The sequence below is a fragment of the Chroicocephalus ridibundus genome, chromosome 3 (assembly GCF_963924245.1).
Source record: "Chroicocephalus ridibundus chromosome 3, bChrRid1.1, whole genome shotgun sequence".
NCBI lineage: Eukaryota > Metazoa > Chordata > Aves > Charadriiformes > Laridae > Chroicocephalus > Chroicocephalus ridibundus.
This window is the reverse complement of record NC_086286.1, coordinates 100,757,297-100,782,009: the sequence shown is the minus strand read 5'-3', so window position 1 is coordinate 100,782,009 and position 24,713 is coordinate 100,757,297. Positions and strand designations below refer to the sequence as shown.

The following is a 24,713-nucleotide window of genomic DNA, read 5'->3' as shown; positions in this document are numbered from 1 at the left end:
ATATCTGAGCAACTTAATTAGGGCCTGGTCTTTCATCACTGAATCATTTTTATTCAGGTATGTTTTCAAGAGATTTTTCTGAACCTTAAGTACTAAACACTTTATTTGATTATAAAATGTAAATTTTCTTTAATACTTTTCTGTATATCAGTGACTCTAAGAACCAGAGGTTTAATGAAAGTATCAAATACTATTAAATTCCAGATTAAACACAGAATGTAAGCAATTTTTTGCCCCTGTTATTCCTGGTGGTGTGTGGATGAAAGATTATGGGCAACAATTACACTTGAATATGAAAATGAAAATGGCTTTAATTTAAAAGGAAGTTTGAATCTCCCTCCATAAATTTATAAAATAAAAAGTGGTATTTTGTTACAAAGATGCACATTCAGTTACTTCATCAAGACCTGGTAGGGGTAGAAGTCTTTCAAGATATATGAGAAAGAATTTATTTAAACAACTGTTCACAGCAGCAATTTCAGTGTGCTACACTTTATCTAAATTATTAATTTTCTGCCTCCCATTGTTCAGGCTTCTCTTTAAAGAATTCAGTTGAAAGACAGAACAAGCATAACCTTTAGATTTAATTTGGCATCAGTCTAAGTTCTAGTATCCTTCCAAGTATAAAGGCTTTTCTTGTCTTACACAGGAGAAAAAAACGCTCGTCGGGAAGGTAAAAAATTGCTATTCTATAGTTAGACACTTAGCTCTGTTTCTTTTTTATTAAAAATATTGGAGGTTTTTTTCCAGTCTCCTGAAACATCTCCACGACTGAGTGACAGATCAAATTTTCCTTTCGCCTTATGCATCAACAAGGTACTCATTTCATTACACCAATATAAATCACAGTTTGAAGTCCTGGCTACTCACGGAACTGAGAGACCAGGTCCCATTTTCCCTAGAAATTTTATATTTTCTTGTCCATCCATCTAATGGACTATCACTGTAACTGTTTCCTCCTGTCTTACTTAAACGGGAACTAAACACACAAATCACCTGGAGATGATTAATATGACAATTGCTTTGAAAGCAGAATAGCAACTGTCAGGTTTGAGAGAAACAAAACATAAAAGAAGGTGGATGCTAAATAAAAATAAAAATCACCATATTAATTGTCTGAGCCCAACGTTAAAGACAGAACAAAATCAGAAAAGCTCACTCTTCACAATGAATTCTTTAGCACTGGTGAGTTTGTATGAGTTACTTGCTTGAAGTCACGGGTTTATGAAGTATAAAATGATGTAAACAAAGATTATTCAGAGCTGTGAATTTTTTTGTATTTTTATTTGAATCTTAAAAATAGTAAGAGATGCACTGCAATTTAAAGATGTTTTTTATATCCTTACTGTTTATTTTTCTGACTTGTCAGACGCTTTATGTACTACCCTTATCGAAAGCAAAAGTAATGAACAAAACGAGCCACGCGTTAAAGGCTGAAATCCAGCTAAACTGAAGCTAAGCACAAAGGGGGCAGAATTTCATGAAAGTCAACACCATTTTAATTTACACTGTGCACCAGACGAGCTTGCAAACAATTTCTATATTATGTGCTACATAAAGCTAAGGTTTTAAACAAGGTCTCATATTCTTAAATAGTACAAAGGAACAAATTTGCAAAGCCAGGTTTATAAGCTCCTTAAGCGTGTTATCACAAAACAAGGCGATGACTCTACAAAATAATGAAAGCTCAACTATCAGTTAGCAAATGGCAGAGGCTTAGGTATATAAAGCTGCTTAAGTCATATACTGTTTTTACAACCAGCACGCTTGGATGAATTTATCTTACATGAGAGAAGTAAATGATCAGACCAAATAAATTCTTAATATATACAGAGAAACATACACACTTGAAAATACTAACAGGCAACTGAACTGCCTCTACTCTAGATCTTATTAATTTGCTCACCCACTTGCATCAAGAACTATGTATGTAATAAATTTTGTTTTCATACTTAAAAATAATTCACAAATTCATGCCAAGAGAAAAGTAGTTCACTTATTTCTCAAAAGGCTTTGTACAAGGAACTAAAAACAAAAAACAAAGGAGGTCCAATATGTTGGAAAATAGCATTTTCTTTAGCAACAGATATCAATCAATAGATAACTGCTTGACAGAGAACCAGCATATCCACCAGTTCAGACTGGCCCCTGCCTCCACACCCACTCCTGAACATTCTTTTAAAGCATTTATGAATGGCTCATTTGCCTTGCCTTTGAGTTCAATCATTTAATTTCTCTTACACTTCCTTTTACCTCTTTTATGTTCCTCTTTCTAATTATTTCCCCAAGTAATGAAACATCACTGCACATACAGTATTTCCTTTTTGTGCATTGAACTTTCTGTCTTCCCTGTGTCTGAGGCATGACTATCCTTTTTCACTCTCTCCTCATTAATGAGAGTCTTTTTCTACTTATACCGTGCCTTTCATTAATACAACCTCTGTGTTCAAACCCATTGGAATTATTTGTAATTCCATAGGGGAGTATGTAAAACAAATAAAATAATCCCATTGATTTATGCTACATTTAGTAGAAAGAAGAAAAGTACAAAACAAATTCTTCTCCTGCAAATGTTTATATAATCCAAAAATTGTTGAAAATGTCCTCTAAGAAAGTTTTTAGTGGAGAGATTCACTCTGAGGTGTAAAATATACAAAAGAAATACAGTACTTTGTCATTCAAATCACCTGTGAATTCTGTTTTAATACATCACAGAGATTAAAATACCTTACAAGAATTTAGTTGAACAAATAAATTTCATTTCAAGAGCATTGTATTCAACCTGGCATGTTATATACAACATAACCAGTTTAAAAAATGACCAAGAATGAGAAAGGTGAATTCATTCAATTCTTTCATTTTTCAAAGAACTGTCTTGAGACAGGCAAAACAAAGAATATCAAGAATCTGGAATTTAACTTAATTTACAGTATTCACCAGCACTAGCTTAAGTCTCTTCCCCAGAAACACAGACTCTAAAGCAGGGTGCCAGCCTATCAAAGGAAGGGGCTGGATTCTATTCTTTTTTTTCCCCAAAAAAAATGTAGTTAAACATCCAGGAGAAAGCCAGCAGGAGTTAGGAAGCTCAGCTGAAGCCAGACCATATTTCTGAATGAGACCATTACTGACCATCAGCTAAACCCTTTGTGCAGGGAGGAGGCTTTATTACACTGCATCCTCTGGAGACAGCGCCTCAAAGTTTATAACTCTACATCACAGAAGTCATTCAGAAGAATCAACCTGCTTGTCATCTTTGTCACCCCTACCAGATCCTGGTAGTTAGCAGGACATGCTTCCAGTATCTTATATTTCAATAGTTTTCATTATCTAAGAAACCAGCAGAGGGAAAATCGAAATGTAATTCTGTACTTAAACTGAGATTTTTTTAAAAAACTTTCTAACTTTATGACTCACTCTAGCATCAGAGCAAATTGTAATTAATTTCATTTAGTATTATACATATATAATTATATTTATGTAATATATCCTGTTCTCATTTATAGACAAATCTGTCTAATTTCAATAATCATATCATTAGAAAATTATTAAACACAGTATTTTCTTCAGAAGACAGACATTGTACTGATTTCTGTCCCTCACTGAAAAAAAGGAGTGTTCATTATTTCCAGGTGTCATCACCTCCAACTTCACTGCACCTCCCCATCTTCAGTAACTAAGTAACTTGGAAAATTTCTTCCTTACTTAACTGTTGTTTGGGTTTTTTCCAGAATGTGCAATTTCAATGTAACTGAAATTTGATAAAACTGGAAATTATTTAACTTGAAAGTGAACTGTCATACAGCTAAACAACTGCATTTTGGATCTAAATTTGTGCATGTTATTTCAACTCCATTAAATTTAGACTAATTTACCTGTTGCTAGATCAGAAGGAAAAGAAATACCCAAAAGCAGATTTAACCAAATAAATACTTAATTTCTAGAATGAACAACTGGAAAGAAATCATAAAATCTATTTATTTCAACTGAGTTCCTTCATCTTGAACATACAATAGTGGTTTGGGGAGTTGATGAGGTAGTAACTCGAACCAAAGTAACTCTTTTTTTTAAATTCAAATGAAGAGAAAACGCTTACTAAAAATCAGAGGTTTTCCGGAAAAAATTTCACGACAATGAGTGAAGGTGCAAGTTACATTTGTTTCGGTGTTTTGACCCTAAGCCCATACAGTAACACAGACTCTCTGATCACTAGGTATTGGAATGCAAATGACAAAGTTGCCCATCAAGCCTCTAAATTGTGGCTTTTGATTTTCAGCAACAAGATCATTTCAGAGTCTGTTAGCTTCTTTCTTTTTTTTTTTTAAATAACCCACTCTTTTCCCTTATTTGATATATTCAAAATACAACATTCAACTGATAAATGTCGAAGTTTTTATATACAAGCCCTAGGTATTTTCATGCAAGTTTTAAGTTGAACAGCTACAAAAGCTGGAAAATGGAAAGTCAGGAACAAATAGTCTTCTGAGTATTTTTGTTAGTCTGCCTTAGCTGTAATTCACGTATCATGAACGTAAAAAAAATGGCAGTATGGGACGGGGAAAAGGATCAACGAACACAGGACACTGCATCACTGTTTCAGAAGAAATTTTGAGGGCATTAACCATATCTGCTGCATAGAGGAGTATGTGTAAATGAGACGCTGTTTTTACTTGGGCTGCTGAGATTTAAAATAATTAATCTCAGAAAAGATCACCGCTGAACTATCAAGTAACACCCTTATCTCTTTTTTAGATCCTTGTTTAACAGAAGAGGAGAGAGGCCTGTATCTTTAACAGAGCCGGTAACATAAGACAGCTGTTGCTAATCACAGTCTTTGATTTTATTTTCCTGTTGTCTGCACCAGCAATTTCAGAAATCAGACCACAGACACTTGAGTAGAGACAATTTTATAATACGTATTCTGCAACTTCAAGAGCTCTTTAGCCACTAGAAGCCTTTTGTGTTCAGTTAACTTTTGCTTAAAGCTAAAATGCAGCAGCATTTGACTCTACAGCTGTCACTGAAGGGATCTACCCTCACTGCAGCTAAACCTACTGACCGTAGTAAACCTTTAGGCCAAGGGTTCCCTTGAAGCAATTTATATTTCTACATGTAGTTAAAATAAGAGCAAATGTCTTTAAAGGATTGATCTCATTCCTAAATAGAGAGTCTGTAAACCACATAATTTTTTTTTTAATTAGTCAGATTTTTTTTCCCAAAATTTTATACTCATTACTCATAGACACTTTATTCAGATTTACAGAACCCTGCACACCCAGCACTTCCCAAAAAAGCTTATCAGCAAACACTGAATGAATAATTTAAAATAACGTTCTTTAAAATATGAATGCCTCTCAGATGAAATCATATGGCAATGTCCCTAGCTGTTAATAAGTACAGGTCTGATCAACTGCTCTTATTACCATATTCAGCTAAATATATAAAATTACCGTGGGGTCTTTTTATGCGATTTCTAGATTTTTTTCGTATTTATAAAGCAATTTGAAGCAAACTTTGTGTACTAATTTTGATTAACCTAGTGTCTACTATTCATCAAGAAAAGATAAGACAGTAGAACCCAGCAATCAGTGGTTTGACACAAATGGCAAATGCAGTCCTTGAAGGATTGTTACTACCTGCAGTCCTGGGAATAATTCCATGCTAAGCACGGAATATTGCTAGCAAATCAACTACTGAAACTTTCCAAGAGTATATTTTGCATTACTGAATATGTATTTCATTTCCACAACACTGATTTTTTTTATTTCACTGCTCAACACCTGTAGAAATGCTTTATATTTTTTACTACTCATTAATATAACAAGCTCATTAAAGTAAATGAAGGTTAATTTAATCATATTCATGCACTATATTGGATAGATTACATTTGTCTTTTAAATAGTTTGTCTTTCATTCTACTATCTTCATCAAATAGTATTCTGAATAATTATCACATTGCCGTTATAAAGTTACAGCACTGTTACATTCTTATTAAGAACTTCAGGTCACCTATAGCTTTTACACAAAATACCACAAATCTAGTCAAAGCACCTCAGGCTATGTAGCAAGAAAGTAATTCCCTATAGCACTATGTGCATTTCTCAGGTCTTTACCATTTAGATGATTACATTATCTCAGTTTTATATTCACTAGTCAGGAGGTAAATGTCAGCTGGAATCATAGAATCTCAATTTTATTTTTTTTTACACCTCTCATTTTGTTTGACAGGCTTTTTACTCACTGTAATTTAGTGCTCTTACTGATGAAAGTATAAAGCAAAAAGCTGAGAGTGTAATCAAGGCTAATGGTGAACCAAATACCATGTAATAATAAATCAGCAAGAAAAAAAATAGATATAAAAGGAGATGTTTACTATTTCAATTTGAATACTATTAGAACAACTGTTTATATAAAATACAACACTGTACACACACAAAAAAAACCCCCAAAACATTCTCTTCTTTCATGCAAAATAAAAACTAAAACTTCACCCAAGCTGCTGAATTTAGGGCTCTTTTGCAAGAAAAAAAAAATGCTTTTTTAATCATAGTATGTAGCAGTGTGGAGAACAATACACAATATGAACAAAGTATGTGGCAGAAAGACATCTGTATTTTATAAACAGGGACAAACGTTGTCAAAGTCATAGCCTGCAGTAGCCCTGCTGCTTTATCTTTTAAAACTTACTACACTCGAGAAAATCCCCCAACTCCTACACGAAGAAGCTGCAGCACACTTAAGTTGGCTTTTCAGAGTTACTGAAACTTTTTTTCTTTATTCTGATAGAATATATTTTTTTGTTAACTGGTCTTTTACTTTCTAAAAAGATAGTACATGTGAAAAAAACAACTATAAGAAAACACCTCAACAGTTTGCCAAAGGATCAGCTACAAAACCTACTTGAAGTAAAAAAAAAAACAAACAACTCATTCACTTCAATAGTTTTTCTGAAAAGCCCCAAGACAGGAGTTAGAACATATAATAGCTAGTAACAGGTAAATTCAAATAGGAGCTTCATTTTTAGTTTGTTTGGCTTTTTTTAATAACGTGAAGCCTGTATACGAAGAGTCAATAAAAAATGTTTAAGTGTATGACTTTTTCATCATGCCATTAAGAAAGATTAAACAAGCGTTAGACTATAGTTACAGTACCTTTGGATACTGTTTGACAGGAATCAGAACTCTTTCTGACAGCTTTATGTTTTTGTTGCTGATCACATCAAGGTATTTCTTTTCTTCATCTTCCTTCTTGCCTTCAGAACCCTGAAATTTTTCAATTTCTGAAAAACATTAAAAAAGAGAGCAATCAGTGACACCATATTTGTCATCCTCAGAAACTTTAAACTTACACACTGTAATACAGACTGTGCACTGAACACCTGTGCTGTTCGCACTCATGTGACATGTACTGTCATCTTTGAAGAAATGTGGACTGTCACCTCTGCCTCTCAGCGCTGGCGACAGTCCACAGGTTCTCCTCCACTAATTCTTCCCCACCTGAAACTGAAGCCGAATGAATTCAGTGGGAGATGGAACAGATGAGGCTTATGAATCGGTCTATCAGTCTTTTAGAGAGGATCACATCATCACAGCCTGATGCTATTTTGTACACGTGACCTGCGAGAATTAAGTCAGATTCTAATTGCAATGGCTAACTTTCAGTAAAAATAGTAAAAAACTGAAGAAACTTCTTGTTGTTACTGAGTTTCATTTCAAATGCATCAGAATTATTTAAAGGTTGTACAAAATAATAGAAGAAATAAAGTTAACTTGCACAAAAAGGTGCTTCATCAAAGAAATGCAGTAAGTAATTATAATATACATAATAATGATGCTATGTGTAACATCTGATAGAATTTACAAAAACAACCCCAAAATAAATTCAGGTTGTGTTGGAGGATTTTTAGTACAAAGGGGTCATCCTGTGAACACTCCAAGCACCGAAGAATTGCTAACAACTATGTAGGCTTTGTTAGTTTGAAGGCTATGTGAAAACATTGTAGCGATGTTAGAAATGCTGAGAACAACAAGATATGAGAAAGTGTGCTGAATTCAGCCTGCGAAATGTAGAACTTCAGCCAGGATATAGGAGGGGTGATTGTCTGCGTGGACAGATGCTTTAAGCCAATTATAATATGTTGCTTACCGCATGCACAGCTCGTGCAACCAATCAGCAAATTGTCGGTACGTGATGCGGAATCAGAACGTCTATAATAACTGAGCTATCTGTGCAATAAACTGGCATTAACCTGATCACATTGGTCGTTATGTTATTGTCCGAGCCTTCCGCGTCGACAAGGTTGAGTAGGTTTTTGCTCTTTGTTCCCTACAGCTCTATAAGCAACAGATAATAACGAATGATTGAATTTATTACCCTGCAAAGAATACCTAATGCAGTGCCAGAGAGCTCCCTGATACTACAGGTACTATTGAAAAAGCTGCATTTGCAGCAGTGTCATTATTAACAGCAAAGAAAATGGCAATGCTTATAAAGAGTTAATTATAATTGAATCATAGCTGTAAAGGGACAGCTGTGGCTATGAGAAACATGCAGTTTCAAGGCACAGAAAACAAGCATGGAAAAAAGTAACACAGTGACAGAAATCTCTAACACATATACAAATCACTTTGACTTAAAACAAGCATTATGAAAAATGTACGTAAGGAAACAGCCCGCATCACAATTTGTTAATAAATGTTTATGCAGCATCTTCTAGATCAAATAATTTATTTAAAGCCTGCAAGAGCAGACAGATCTCAAACGCCACTGTTATAAGCTCTTCTGAAACAACTCAGAGAACACACCTAAAGGAACTCACATGGGATACACCTTCCCTAATTTAACATTAAAAACTTATTTTAATAGTAACTAAAAGCATAAGGAAGAGAAGTTTCATTTCTATAAAATATCTTAATATGTCTGGAAAATATGTGGTATGTTGCATCCAGTGGGAGAAACCATCAATTAAGCATGAGCTTAAAAAGCAATATTCTGTAGTAAAATACACAGTTAAAGCAGGTTAAACAGATGTGAAGTTCTTTTAAGATAGCTCCGACACAATTATACAAAGGTTTCTGCTTTTGGGGTACAGAGGGAAGAGACAAAGGTGAACGATGGAAGGAAACGTGTTGTGTTGGAATGTAATGAAATGAAGGAATGAATTTCACAGATCCATTGTGAACACTAATAAGTGAGTAATTCTCAAAGGCAAGTGAAAAAAGTGTGAATCTATCTGTATGTATATATTAAATCAGAATCATAGGATCCTAGAATCATTTCAATCGAAAAACACCCTTAAGATCAAGATCAACCGTTAAGATAACACTGGCAGGTCCACCATTAAACCATGTACCTAAACACCACGGCCTCATTTTTTTAAAATATCTCTACGGATGATGATTCAACCACTTTCTTGGGAAGCCTGTTCCAATCCTTGACAAAACTTCTGGGAAAGAAACTTTCAAATTAAACCTCTCCTGGCGCCACTTCAGTCCCAAAGGGTTTGAGATATCACCAGGGAGTCACTGTGATGCCCAGAGCCTCACGTTGAATGCCCGCAGTGGGAAGACATGTTACAGACCCTTAAGACCACCTCCAAAGACTACCAACGTCATTAGAAAACAACGGCGCACCAAGAACATTCTGACTTTCTAGTAAGACTGGTGGCAAGAGGAGCTTTCTCAAAAGACAGAGGTGATACAATAAATCAATTACCAGACCCCAACAAAATGGAGTAAATGGCTGTGTTTAACTGAAGTCGCCCTCCTTCCCCACGCTCCGTGTGTCACTCCACGACTATGCTTTCTCGACTTGCACAAAGTGTGCTTTGAGGCACAGATTCACACAACGGTTGAGGTGGGAAGGGACCTCCGGAGGTCATCTCGCCCAAGCTCCCCTGCTCAAGCAGAGTCGCCTACGGACGGTGGCCCAGGACCGCAGCCAGACAGCTTTGGAGTATCTCCAAGGAGGGAGACTCCACAAGCTGCCTGGCGTGGCATATCTGTGCCAGTGCTCAGTCACCCTCACGGTAAAAAAGGGGTTCCTGATGGTCAGAGGGAACCTCCTGGGTTTCGGTTTGTGCCCCATGCCACTGCGCGCCCCTGAAAAGAGCCTGGCTCTCTCTTCTTTGCGCTCACTCTTTGGCTACTGATATGCTTTGAAAATTATTTCCCCCAAAGTCTTCTCTTCTCCAGGCTGAACTGCCTGCAGGCAGCTTTCTCAGCCCTCCCTCACAGGAGAGGTGCTCCAGTCCCCTCATCATCCTGATGGACCTTTACAGGACTCTCCCCACTATGTCCATCTCTCTCTTGTGCTGGGCGGGCAGCCCAGCACCGGACACAGTACTCCAGCTGTGGCCTCACCGGTGCTAAGCAGAGGGGGAAGGACCACCTCCCTCCACCTGCAAGGACGGACAAGGAGTAAGAAATGCCTTGAGCTGCTTTATTTCTAAAACAGAACGTAGTGCTGCATCTGAACACTGAGACCTGGTGTCCAAATTGCTATGAAAAATACGGCAACGGGGTTCTGCTGGACAGGGGGGCAGTCGCGGGAGATGAGAGCTGTCGGGGAAATTGTTGTTCCCCGAGGCCACGGCTTGTGTCTCCTGGGTGTGGTCCCCAAAAGCTCTGTGATGTCACCAGGGAGTCGTCGTGACGCCCGCGACATCAATCTTTTTGGGGCGTGGGGCAGCCCCGAAGGCCCACAGTGCTGTCCTCGTCCGCCGGGGATAGGCGTCTGCAGCTGAGGGGACGAAGAACCCCTAGTCCTGCAGGCTCCCTTCTGAAGCCACAGAGAGGATCTGCCGGACAGGGACACCGGCAGGGCCCAGGGCGTTGGGCCTCACCTGCCGCCACCCCAGGCTCGGACTGCTGTTGACGAGAGGCCAGCAACCGCTTCCCGGCCTTCCCAGTTCCTCTCTGCACCTGGCGTAGAGGTGAGACACCACCCTGCCCTGACAGCAGCAACATCCAAAGATGCCTCTGGTGTCACTCCTCTGCCCGGGGACAGTCCCTGCTGTTTGCGGCAGCACAAGCACAGCCCCGAGGCAGAGGGGGCAACTCTTGAGCGCTCCACTTCCACAGCTTTGCCGCTTCGTGCAGGTTGCATCTCCAGGGCAGGTCATGAGTTTTGTATCTCTTTTGCTTGCAGTGCGAGATGGCGTTGGAAGAGGACGTGGCAGAAGACAACACCTCCTCCCCTGCTGCCAGCAACACTCAGGTGCCCCAGGCCACGGCAACGGATGCTGCGGAGGACCTACAATGCCCAATATGCTTGGACAGGATTAGCGACCAAGGCTCCATGGCCTGCTGCAGACACGTTTTCTGTTTTCCCTGCATATTCAACTGGGCGCGCATAAGATCTGTGTGCCCCATCTGTCAGGAGCCTTTCCACCACATCTACCGCAAGGTGGGACCCAGTAACTACGAGGTCTACCACATCGCGCAGGAGAACGCCTCCGCCAGCCGGGCAGCAAGAAGGAGGAGATCTCGGGCCCGACCTGCGGAAAGGAGGCGGCGCCACTCCTCAGGCCGCCAGCGACGCAGCTCCTCCAGCAGAGCCCGTGGCAGGGGCCATGCCGGGGCCTCAGACAGAGGCCGAAGCGGGACCCCGAGGCGACACCGTGGTGGCCACAGCAGGGCTCAGCACGACCCCTCGAGCACCAGGAGACGGCAGCAGAGCAGGGCTCAGGACACTGCTCGTGACGAGGGCCGAGCTCCAAGGGCTGAACGGGACGCCCCGGCCTCCTCGCGGAGGGGCGAGCACCGTCAGCGGGGAGGCCGGGTTTCCTCCAGGGACCGCCAGGCCACACGGAGCCCGTCCCAGAGGAGATCCCGCAGCACTCACCGCCGAACACAGCCGGGGCACCAAAGGAGAAGGGATCGCGACGAGGGCCGAGCTCTCAGCCCTGAACGGCGAGTCTCAGCTTCTCCCGGAAGGAGCGACCGCCGACAGCGACGAAGTCGCCTTCCCTCCACAGAACGGCGGGCCACCAGGAGCCAATCGCGGCGGAGGTCCCGCAGCTGAAAATCTACAGGGACTCTTACAAGGCCTTTTAGGGGTAGGATGATAATAGGATAGAAACTTGGGTGTTGGTTTTCTCATACTGTTCTATCTTACACTTGTCTATTAAAAGTTGGAGTGAACATTTCATAGAGGTGTGCTTTTTCTCCTTCTGTTGCGTTTCCACAGTACCATCAAGGGAAGATGTTAGCGCTTTTTCGCCAGTCTGCCCTGCTACCAATGATGCCAGCGGCGTAGTAGAAAACCTCTTGTCCTTCCACATCACCCCTTTTCTCACAGTTCACCCCAAATACTCCCCAGAAGAACTTTTCCTGTTACCACTCTTCTCACAAGGCGGCACTGAGAAGTGAAGTCAATTTACGATTGCTCTGCTCTATGGCAAAGGGACCGCGCACAATGCCAGTCCAAGTTTAAGGGCCGGTAGCAAGCCTTTGAAATGCTTACTTTCTTCTCCCTCCTCCTCAGAGACTTGAAAAGTAACCCCCAAAGCCTTATGGAGAAATTTGCCCCCGTACAGAGCCTCACGTTGAATGCCCGCAGTGGGAAGACATGTTACAGACCCTTAAGACCACCTCCAAAGACTACCAACGTCATTAGAAAACAACGGCGCACCAAGAACATTCTGACTTTCTAGTAAGACTGGTGGCAAGAGGAGCTTTCTCAAAAGACAGAGGTGATACAATAAACCAATTACCAGACCCCAACAAAATGGAGTAAATGGCTGTGTTTAACTGAAGTCGCCCTCCTTCCCCACGCTCCGTGTGTCACTCCACGACTATGCTTTCTCGACTTGCACAAAGTGTGCTTTGAGGCACAGATTCACACAATGGTTGAGGTGGGAAGGGACCTCCGGAGGTCATCTCGCCCAAGCTCCCCTGCTCAAGCAGAGTCGCCTACGGACGGTGGCCCAGGACCGCAGCCAGACAGCTTTGGAGTATCTCCAAGGAGGGAGACTCCACAAGCTGCCTGGCGTGGCATATCTGTGCCAGTGCTCAGTCACCCTCACGGTAAAAAAGGGGTTCCTGATGGTCAGAGGGAACCTCCTGGGTTTCGGTTTGTGCCCAATGCCACTGCGCGCCCCTGAAAAGAGCCTGGCTCTCTCTTCTTTGCGCTCACTCTTTGGCTACTGATATGCTTTGAAAATGATTTCCCCCAAAGTCTTCTCTTCTCCAGGCTGAACTGCCTGCAGGCAGCTTTCTCAGCCCTCCCTCACAGGAGAGGTGCTCCAGTCCCCTCATCATCCTGATGGACCTTTAGAGGACTCTCCCCACTATGTCCATCTCTCTCTTGTGCTGGGCGGGCAGCCCAGCACCGGACACAGTACTCCAGCTGTGGCCTCACCGGTGCTAAGCAGAGGGGGAAGGACCACCTCCCTCCACCTGCAAGGACGGACAAGGAGTAAGAAATGCCTTGAGCTGCTTTATTTCTAAAACAGAACGTAGTGCTGCATCTGAACACTGAGACCTGGTGTCCAAATTGCTATGAAAAATACGGCAACGGGGTTCTGCTGGACAGGGGGGCGGTCGCGTGAGATGAGAGCTGTCGGGGAAATTGTTGTTCCCCGAGGCCACGGCTTGTGTCTCCTGGGTGTGGTCCCCAAAAGCTCTGTGATGTCACCAGGGAGTCATCGTGACGCCCGCGACATCAATCTTTTTGGGGCGTGGGGCAGCCCCGAAGGCCCACAGTGCTGTCCTCGTCCGCCGGGGATAGGCGTCTGCAGCTGAGGGGACGAAGAACCCCTAGTCCTGCAGGCTCCCTTCTGAAGCCACAGAGAGGATCTGCCGGACAGGGACACCGGCAGGGCCCAGGGCGTTGGGCCTCACCTGCCGCCACCCCAGGCTCGGACTGCTGTTGACGAGAGGCCAGCAACCGCTTCCCGGCCTTCCCAGTTCCTCTCTGCACCTGGCGTAGAGGTGAGACACCACCCTGCCCTGACAGCAGCAACATCCAAAGATGCCTCTGGTGTCACTCCTCTGCCCGGGGACAGTCCCTGCTGTTTGCGGCAGCACAAGCACAGCCCCGAGGCAGAGGGGACAACTCTTGAGCGCTCCACTTCCACAGCTTTGCCGCTTCGTGCAGGTTGCATCTCCAGGGCAGGTCATGAGTTTTGTATCTCTTTTGCTTGCAGTGCGAGATGGCGTTGGAAGAGGACGTGCCAGAAGACAACACCTCCTCCCCTGCTGCCAGCAACACTCAGGTGCCCCAGGCCACGGCAACGGATGCTGCGGAGGACCTACAATGCCCAATATGCTTGGACAGGATTAGCGACCAAGGCTCCATGGCCTGCTGCAGACACGTTTTCTGTTTTCCCTGCATATTCAACTGGGCGCGCATAAGATCTGTGTGCCCCATCTGTCAGGAGCCTTTCCACCACATCTACCGCAAGGTGGGACCCAGTAACTACGAGGTCTACCACATCGCGCAGGAGAACGCCTCCGCCTGCCGGGCAGGAAGAAGGAGGAGATCTCGGGCCCGACCTGCGGAAAGGAGGCGGCGCCACTCCTCAGGCCGCCAGCGACGCAGCTCCTCCAGCAGAGCCCGTGGCAGGGGCCATGCCGGGGCCTCAGACAGAGGCCGAAGCGGGACCCCGAGGCGACACCGTGGTGGCCACAGCAGGGCTCAGCACGACCCCTCGAGCACCAGGAGACGGCAGCAGAGCAGGGCTCAGGACACTGCTCGTGACGAGGGCCGAGCTCCAAGGGCTGAACGGGACGCCCCGGCCTCCTCGCGGAGGGGCGAGCACCGTCAGCGGGGAGGCCGGGTTTCCTCCAGGGACCGCCAGGCCACACGGAGCCCGTCCCAGAGGAGATCCCGCAGCACTCACCGCCGAACACAGCCGGGGCACCAAAGGAGAAGGGATCGCGACGAGGGCCGAGCTCTCAGCCCTGAACGGCGAGTCTCAGCTTCTCCCGGAAGGAGCGACCGCCGACAGCGACGAAGTCGCCTTCCCTCCACAGAACGGCGGGCCACCAGGAGCCAATCGCGGCGGAGGTCCCGCAGCTGAAAATCTACAGGGACTCTTACAAGGCCTTTTAGGGGTAGGATGATAATAGGATAGAAACTTGGGTGTTGGTTTTCTCATACTGTTCTATCTTACACTTGTCTATTAAAAGTTGGAGTGAACATTTCATAGAGGTGTGCTTTTTCTCCTTCTGTTGCGTTTCCACAGTACCATCAAGGGAAGATGTTAGCGCTTTTTCGCCAGTCTGCCCTGCTACCAATGATGCCAGCGGCGTAGTAGAAAACCTCTTGTCCTTCCACATCACCCCTTTTCTCACAGTTCACCCCAAATACTCCCCAGAAGAACTTTTCCTGTTACCACTCTTCTCACAAGGCGGCACTGAGAAGTGAAGTCAATTTACGATTGCTCTGCTCTATGGCAAAGGGACCGCGCACAATGCCAGTCCAAGTTTAAGGGCCGGTAGCAAGCCTTTGAAATGCTTACTTTCTTCTCCCTCCTCCTCAGAGACTTGAAAAGTAACCCCCAAAGCCTTATGGAGAAATTTGCCCCCGTACAGAGCCTCACGTTGAATGCCCGCAGTGGGAAGACATGTTACAGACCCTTAAGACCACCTCCAAAGACTACCAACGTCATTAGAAAACAACGGCGCACCAAGAACATTCTGACTTTCTAGTAAGACTGGTGGCAAGAGGAGCTTTCTCAAAAGACAGAGGTGATACAATAAACCAATTACCAGACCCCAACAAAATGGAGTAAATGGCTGTGTTTAACTGAAGTCGCCCTCCTTCCCCACGCTCCGTGTGTCACTCCACGACTATGCTTTCTCGACTTGCACAAAGTGTGCTTTGAGGCACAGATTCACACAATGGTTGAGGTGGGAAGGGACCTCCGGAGGTCATCTCGCCCAAGCTCCCCTGCTCAAGCAGAGTCGCCTACGGACGGTGGCCCAGGACCGCAGCCAGACAGCTTTGGAGTATCTCCAAGGAGGGAGACTCCACAAGCTGCCTGGCGTGGCATATCTGTGCCAGTGCTCAGTCACCCTCACGGTAAAAAAGGGGTTCCTGATGGTCAGAGGGAACCTCCTGGGTTTCGGTTTGTGCCCAATGCCACTGCGCGCCCCTGAAAAGAGCCTGGCTCTCTCTTCTTTGCGCTCACTCTTTGGCTACTGATATGCTTTGAAAATTATTTCCCCCAAAGTCTTCTCTTCTCCAGGCTGAACTGCCTGCAGGCAGCTTTCTCAGCCCTCCCTCACAGGAGAGGTGCTCCAGTCCCCTCATCATCCTGATGGACCTTTACAGGACTCTCCCCACTATGTCCATCTCTCTCTTGTGCTGGGCGGGCAGCCCAGCACCGGACACAGTACTCCAGCTGTGGCCTCACCGGTGCTAAGCAGAGGGGGAACGACCACCTCCCTCCACCTGCAAGGACGGACAAGGAGTAAGAAATGCCTTGAGCTGCTTTATTTCTAAAACAGAACATGGTGCTGCATCTGAACACTGAGACCTGGTGTCCAAATTGCTATGAAAAATACGGCAACGGGGTTCTGCTGGACAGGGGGGCGGTCGCGGGAGATGAGAGCTGTCGGGGAAATTGTTGTTCCCCGAGGCCACGGCTTGTGTCTCCTGGGTGTGGTCCCCAAAAGCTCTGGGATGTCACCAGGGAGTCGTCGTGACGCCCGCGACATCAATCCTTTTGGGGCTTGGGGCAGCCCCGAAGGCCCACAGTGCTGTCCTCGTCCGCCGGGGATAGACGTCTGCAGCTGAGGGGACGAAGAACCCCTAGTCCTGCAGGCTCCCTTCTGAAGCCACAGAGAGGATCTGCCGGACAGGGACACCGGCAGGGCCCAGGGTGTTGGGCCTCACCTGCCGCCACCCCAGGCTCGGACTGCTGTTGACGAGAGGCCAGCAACCGCTTCCCGGCCTTCCCAGTTCCTCTCTGCACCTGGTGTAGAGGTGAGACACCACCCTGCCCTGACAGCAGCAACATCCAAAGATGCCTCTGGTGTCACTCCTCTGCCCGGGGACAGTCCCTGCTGTTTGCGGCAGCACAAGCACAGCCCCGAGGCAGAGGGGGCAACTCTTGAGCGCTCCACTTCCACAGCTTTGCCGCTTCGTGCAGGTTGCATCTCCAGGGCAGGTCATGAGTTTTGTATCTCTTTTGCTTGCAGTGCGAGATGGCGTTGGAAGAGGACGTGCCAGAAGACAACACCTCCTCCCCTGCTGCCAGCAACACTCAGGTGCCCCAGGCCACGGCAACGGATGCTGCGGAGGACCTACAATGCCCAATATGCTTGGACAGGATTAGCGACCAAGGCTCCATGGCCTGCTGCAGACACGTTTTCTGTTTTCCCTGCATATTCAACTGGGCGCGCATAAGATCTGTGTGCCCCATCTGTCAGGAGCCTTTCCACCACATCTACCGCAAGGTGGGACCCAGTAACTACGAGGTCTACCACATCGCGCAGGAGAACACCTCCGCCAGCCGGGCAGCAAGAAGGAGGAGATCTCGGGCCCGACCTGCGGAAAGGAGGCGGCGCCACTCCTCAGGCCGCCAGCGCCGCAGCTCCTCCAGCAGAGCCCGTGGCAGGGGCCATGCCGGGGCCTCAGACAGAGGCCGAAGCGGGACCCCGAGGCGACACCGTGGTGGCCACAGCAGGGCTCAGCACGACCCCTCGAGCACCAGGAGACGGCAGCAGAGCAGGGCTCAGGACACTGCTCGTGACGAGGGCCGAGCTCCAAGGGCTGAACGGGACGCCCCGGCCTCCTCGCGGAGGGGCGAGCACCGTCAGCGGGGAGGCCGGGTTTCCTCCAGGGACCGCCAGGCCACACGGAGCCCGTCCCAGAGGAGATCCCGCAGCACTCACCGCCGAACACAGCCGGGGCACCAAAGGAGAAGGGATCGCGACGAGGGCCGAGCTCTCAGCCCTGAACGGCGAGTCTCAGCTTCTCCCGGAAGGAGCGACCGCCGACAGCGACGAAGTCGCCTTCCCTCCACAGAACGGCGGGCCACCAGGAGCCAATCGCGGCGGAGGTCCCGCAGCTGAAAATCTACAGGGACTCTTACAAGGCCTTTTAGGGGTAGGATGATAATAGGATAGAAACTTGGGTGTTGCTTTTCTCATACTGTTCTATCTTACACTTGTCTATTAAAAGTTGGAGTGAACATTTCATAGAGGTGTGCTTTTTCTCCTTCTGTTGCGTTTCCACAGTACCATCAAGGGAAGATGTTAGCGCTTTTTCTCCAGTCTGCCCTGCTACCAATGACGCCAGCGGCGTAGTAGAAAACCTCTTGTCCTTCCACATCACCCCTTTTCTCACAGTTCACCCCAAATACTCCCCAGAAGAACTTTTCCTGTTACCACTCTTCTCACAAGGCGGCACTGAGAAGTGAAGTCAATTTACGATTGCTCTGCTCTATGGCAAAGGGACCGCGCACAATGCCAGTCCAAGTTTAAGGGCCGGTAGCAAGCCTTTGAAATGCTTACTTTCTTCTCCCTCCTCCTCAGAGACTTGAAAAGTAACCCCCAAAGCCTTATGGAGAAATTTGCCCCCGTACAGAGCCTCACGTTGAATGCCCGCAGTGGGAAGACATGTTACAGACCCTTAAGACCACCTCCAAAGACTACCAACGTCATTAGAAAACAACGGCGCACCAAGAACATTCTGACTTTCTAGTAAGACTGGTGGCAAGAGGAGCTTTCTCAAAAGACAGAGGTGATACAATAAATCAATTACCAGACCCCAACAAAATGGAGTAAATGGCTGTGTTTAACTGAAGTCGCCCTCCTTCCCCACGCTCCGTGTGTCACTCCACGACTATGCTTTCTCGACTTGCACAAAGTGTGCTTTGAGGCACAGATTCACACAATGGTTGAGGTGGGAAGGGACCTCCGGAGGTCATCTCGCCCAAGCTCCCCTGCTCAAGCAGAGTCGCCTACGGACGGTGGCCCAGGACCGCAGCCAGACAGCTTTGGAGTATCTCCAAGGAGGGAGACTCCACAAGCTGCCTGGCGTGGCATATCTGTGCCAGTGCTCAGTCACCCTCACGGTAAAAAAGGGGTTCCTGATGGTCAGAGGCAACCTCCTGGGTTTCGGTTTGTGCCCAATGCCACTGCGCGCCCCTGAAAAGAGCCTGGCTCTCTCTTCTTTGCGCTCACTCTTTGGCTACTGATATGCTTTGAAAATTATTTCCCCCAAAGTCTTCTCTTCTCCAGGCTGAACTGCCTGCAGGCAGCTTTCTCAGCCCTCCCTCACAGGAGAGGTGCTCCAGTCCCCTCATCATCCTGATGGACCTTTAGAGGACTCTCCCCACTATGTCCATCTCTCTCTTGTGCTGGGTGGGCAGCCCAGCACCGGACACAGTACTCCAGCTGTGGCCTCACCGGTGCTAAGCAGAGGGGGAACGACCATCTCCCTCCACCTGCAAGGACGGACAAGGAGTAAGAAATGCCTTGAGCTGCTTTATTTCTAAAACAGAACGTAGTGCTGCATCTGAACACTGAGACCTGGTGTCCAAATTGCTATGAAAAATACGGCAACGGGGTTCTGCTGGACAGGGGGGCGGTCGCGGGAGATGAGAGCTGTCGGGGAAATTGTTGTTCCCCGAGGCCACGGCTTGTGTCTCCTGGGTGTGGTCCCCAAAAGCTCTGGGATGTCACCAGGGAGTCGTCGTGACGCCCGCGACATCAATCCTTTTGGGGCTTGGGGCAGCCCCGAAGGCCCACAGTGCTGTCCTCGTCCGCCGGGGATAGACGTCTGCAGCTGAGGGGACGAAGAACCCCTAGTCCTGCAGGCTCCCTTCTGAAGCCACAGAGAGGATCTGCCGGACAGGGACACCGGCAGGGCCCAGGGTGTTGGGCCTCACCTGCCGCCACCCCAGGCTCGGACTGCTGTTGACGAGAGGCCAGCAACCGCTTCCCGGCCTTCCCAGTTCCTCTCTGCACCTGGCGTAGAGGTGAGACACCACCCTGCCCTGACAGCAGCAACATCCAAAGATGCCTCTGGTGTCACTCCTCTGCCCGGGGACAGTCCCTGCTGTTTGCGGCAGCACAAGCACAGCCCCGAGGCAGAGGGGACAACTCTTGAGCGCTCCACTTCCACAGCTTTGCCGCTTCGTGCAGGTTGCATCTCCAGGGCAGGTCATGAGTTTTGTATCTCTTTTGCTTGCAGTGCGAGATGGCGTTGGAAGAGGACGTGCCAGAAGACAACACCTCCTCCCCTGCTGCCAGCAACACTCAGGTGCCCCAGGCCACGGCAACGGATGCTGCGGAGGACCTACAATGCCCAATATGCTTGGACAGGATTAGCGACCAAGGCTCCATGGCCTGCTGCAGACACGTTTTCTGTTTTCCCTGCATATTCAACTGGGCGCGCATAAGATCTGTGTGCCCCATCTGTCAGGAGCCTTTCCACCACATCTACCGCAAGGTGGGACCCAGTAACTACGAGGTCTACCACATCGCGCAGGAAAACACCTCCGCCAGCCGGGCAGCAAGAAGGAGGAGATCTCGGGCCCGACCTGCGGAAAGGAGGCGGCGCCACTCCTCAGGCCGCCAGCGCCGCAGCTCCTCCAGCAGAGCCCGTGGCAGGGGCCATGCCGGGGCCTCAGACAGAGGCCGAAGCGGGACCCCGAGGCGACACCGTGGTGGCCACAGCAGGGCTCAGCACGACCCCTCGAGCACCAGGAGACGGCAGCAGAGCAGGGCTCAGGACACTGCTCGTGACGAGGGCCGAGCTCCAAGGGCTGAACGGGACGCCCCGGCCTCCTCGCGGAGGGGCGAGCACCGTCAGCGGGGAGGCCGGGTTTCCTCCAGGGACCGCCAGGCCACACGGAGCCCGTCCCAGCGGAGATCCCGCAGCACTCGCCGCCGAACACAGCCGGGGCACCAAAGGAGAAGGGATCGCGACGAGGGCCGAGCTCTCAGCCCTGAACGGCGAGTCTCAGCTTCTCCCGGAAGGAGCGACCGCCGACAGCGACGAAGTCGCCTTCCCTCCACAGAACGGCGGGCCACCAGGAGCCAATCGCGGCGGAGGTCCCGCAGCTGAAAATCTACAGGGACTCTTACAAGGCCTTTTAGGGGTAGGATGATAATAGGATAGAAACTTGGGTGTTGCTTTTCTCATACTGTTCTATCTTACACTTGTCTATTAAAAGTTGGAGTGAACATTTCATAGAGGTGTGCTTTTTCTCCTTCTGTTGCGTTTCCACAGTACCATCAAGGGAAGATGTTAGCGCTTTTTCTCCAGTCTGCCCTGCTACCAATGACGCCAGCGGCGTAGTAGAAAACCTCTTGTCCTTCCACATCACCCCTTTTCTCACAGTTCACCCCAAATACTCCCCAGAAGAACTTTTCCTGTTACCACTCTTCTCACAAGGCGGCACTGAGAAGTGAAGTCAATTTACGATTGCTCTGCTCTATGGCAAAGGGACCGCGCACAATGCCAGTCCAAGTTTAAGGGCCGGTAGCAAGCCTTTGAAATGCTTACTTTCTTCTCCCTCCTCCTCAGAGACTTGAAAAGTAACCCCCAAAGCCTTATGGAGAAATTTGCCCCCGTACAGAGCCTCACGTTGAATGCCCGCAGTGGGAAGACATGTTACAGACCCTTAAGACCACCTCCAAAGACTACCAACGTCATTAGAAAACAACGGCGCACCAAGAACATTCTGACTTTCTAGTAAGACTGGTGGCAAGAGGAGCTTTCTCAAAAGACAGAGGTGATACAATAAACCAATTACCAGACCCCAACAAAATGGAGTAAATGGCTGTGTTTAACTGAAGTCGCCCTCCTTCCCCACGCTCCGTGTGTCACTCCACGACTATGCTTTCTCGACTTGCACAAAGTGTGCTTTGAGGCACAGATTCACACAATGGTTGAGGTGGGAAGGGACCTCCGGAGGTCATCTCGCCCAAGCTCCCCTGCTCAAGCAGAGTCGCCTACGGACGGTGGCCCAGGACCGCAGCCAGACAGCTTTGGAGTATCTCCAAGGAGGGAGACTCCACAAGCTGCCTGGCGTGGCATATCTGTGCCAGTGCTCAGTCACCCTCACGGTAAAAAAGGGGTTCCTGATGGTCAGAGGGAACCTCCTGGGTTTCGGTTTGTGCCCAATGCCACTGCGCGCCCCTGAAAAGAGCCTGGCTCTCTCTTCTTTGCGCTCACTCTTTGGCTACTGATATGCTTTGAAAATTATTTCCCCCAAAGTCTTCTCTTCTCCAGGCTGAACTGCCTGCAGGCAGCTTTCTCAGCCCTCCCTCACAGGAGAGGTGCTCCAGTCCCCTCATCATCCTGATGGACCTTTAGAGGACTCTCCCCACTATGTCCATCTCTCTCTTGTGCTGGGCGGGCAGCCCAGCACCGGACACAGTACTCCAGCTGTGGCCTCACCGGTGCTAAGCAGAGGGGGAACGACCACCTCCCTCCACCTGCAAGGACGGACAACGAGTAAGAAATGCCTTGAGCTGCTTTATTTCTAAAACAGAACGTAGTGCTGCATCTGAACACTGAGACCTGGTGTCCAAATTGCTATGAAAAATACGGCAACGGGGTTCTGCTGGACAGGGGGGCGGTCGCGTGAGATGAGAGCTGTCGGGGAAATTGTTGTTCCCCGAGGCCACGGCTTGTGTCTCCTGGGTGTGGTCCCCAAAAGCTCTGTGATGTCACCAGGGAGTCATCGTGACGCCCGCGACATCAATCCTTTTGGGGCTTGGGGCAGCCCCGAAGGCCCACAGTGCTGTCCTCGTCCGCCGGGGATAGACGTCTGCAGCTGAGGGGACGAAGAACCCCTAGTCCTGCAGGCTCCCTTCTGAAGCCACAGAGAGGATCTGCCGGACAGGGACACCGGCAGGGCCCAGGGTGTTGGGCCTCACCTGCCGCCACCCCAGGCTCGGACTGCTGTTGACGAGAGGCCAGCAACCGCTTCCCGGCCTTCCCAGTTCCTCTCTGCACCTGGCGTAGAGGTGAGACACCACCCTGCCCTGACAGCAGCAACATCCAAAGATGCCTCTGGTGTCACTCCTCTGCCCGGGGACAGTCCCTGCTGTTTGCGGCAGCACAAGCACAGCCCCGAGGCAGAGGGGACAACTCTTGAGCGCTCCACTTCCACAGCTTTGCCGCTTCGTGCAGGTTGCATCTCCAGGGCAGGTCATGAGTTTTGTATCTCTTTTGCTTGCAGTGCGAGATGGCGTTGGAAGAGGACGTGGCAGAAGACAACACCTCCTCCCCTGCTGCCAGCAACACTCAGGTGCCCCAGGCCACGGCAACGGATGCTGCGGAGGACCTACAATGCCCAATATGCTGGGACAGGATTAGCGACCAAGGCTCCATGGCCTGCTGCAGACACGTTTTCTGTTTTCCCTGCATATTCAACTGGGCGCGCATAAGATCTGTGTGCCCCATCTGTCAGGAGCCTTTCCACCACATCTACCGCAAGGTGGGACCCAGTAACTACGAGGTCTACCACATCGCGCAGGAAAACACCTCCGCCAGCCGGGCAGCAAGAAGGAGGAGATCTCGGGCCCGACCTGCGGAAAGGAGGCGGCGCCACTCCTCAGGCCGCCAGCGCCGCAGCTCCTCCAGCAGAGCCCGTGGCAGGGGCCATGCCGGGGCCTCAGACAGAGGCCGAAGCGGGACCCCGAGGCGACACCGTGGTGGCCACAGCAGGGCTCAGCACGACCCCTCGAGCACCAGGAGACGGCAGCAGAGCAGGGCTCAGGACACTGCTCGTGACGAGGGCCGAGCTCCAAGGGCTGAACGGGACGCCCCGGCCTCCTCGCGGAGGGGCGAGCACCGTCAGCGGGGAGGCCGGGTTTCCTCCAGGGACCGCCAGGCCACACGGAGCCCGTCCCAGAGGAGATCCCGCAGCACTCACCGCCGAACACAGCCGGGGCACCAAAGGAGAAGGGATCGCGACGAGGGCCGAGCTCTCAGCCCTGAACGGCGAGTCTCAGCTTCTCCCGGAAGGAGCGACCGCCGACAGCGACGAAGTCGCCTTCCCTCCACAGAACGGCGGGCCACCAGGAGCCAATCGCGGCGGAGGTCCCGCAGCTGAAAATCTACAGGGACTCTTACAAGGCCTTTTAGGGGTAGGATGATAATAGGATAGAAACTTGGGTGTTGCTTTTCTCATACTGTTCTATCTTACACTTGTCTATTAAAAGTTGGAGTGAACATTTCATAGAGGTGTGCTTTTTCTCCTTCTGTTGCGTTTCCACAGTACCATCAAGGGAAGATGTTAGCGCTTTTTCTCCAGTCTGCCCTGCTACCAATGACGCCAGCGGCGTAGTAGAAAACCTCTTGTCCTTCCACATCACCCCTTTTCTCACAGTTCACCCCAAATACTCCCCAGAAGAACTTTTCCTGTTACCACTCTTCTCACAAGGCGGCACTGAGAAGTGAAGTCAATTTACGATTGCTCTGCTCTATGGCAAAGGGACCGCGCACAATGCCAGTCCAAGTTTAAGGGCCGGTAGCAAGCCTTTGAAATGCTTACTTTCTTCTCCCTCCTCCTCAGAGACTTGAAAAGTAACCCCCAAAGCCTTATGGAGAAATTTGCCCCCGTACAGAGCCTCACGTTGAATGCCCGCAGTGGGAAGACATGTTACAGACCCTTAAGACCACCTCCAAAGACTACCAACGTCATTAGAAAACAACGGCGCACCAAGAACATTCTGACTTTCTAGTAAGACTGGTGGCAAGAGGAGCTTTCTCAAAAGACAGAGGTGATACAATAAACCAAT

The 24,713-nt window shown here is 48.5% G+C and overlaps 1 protein-coding gene across 4 annotated transcripts in view; it reads right to left on the bottom strand.

Moving 5' to 3' along the window:
* Positions 1–24,713, bottom strand: part of KHDRBS2 (KH RNA binding domain containing, signal transduction associated 2) — a 636,753-nt gene that overhangs the window by 310,455 nt on the left and 301,585 nt on the right. For all 4 annotated transcript variants that reach the window (XR_010070438.1, XR_010070437.1, XR_010070439.1 and 1 more), the window contains exon 2: positions 7,149–7,276. Coding sequence is in view for 1 of the 4 variants with exons in the window: in XM_063330276.1 (XP_063186346.1) it covers positions 7,149–7,276 (128 nt within the window). In the remaining 3 variants the exon portion in view is untranslated. The remainder of the gene's footprint in view (positions 1–7,148; positions 7,277–24,713) is intronic.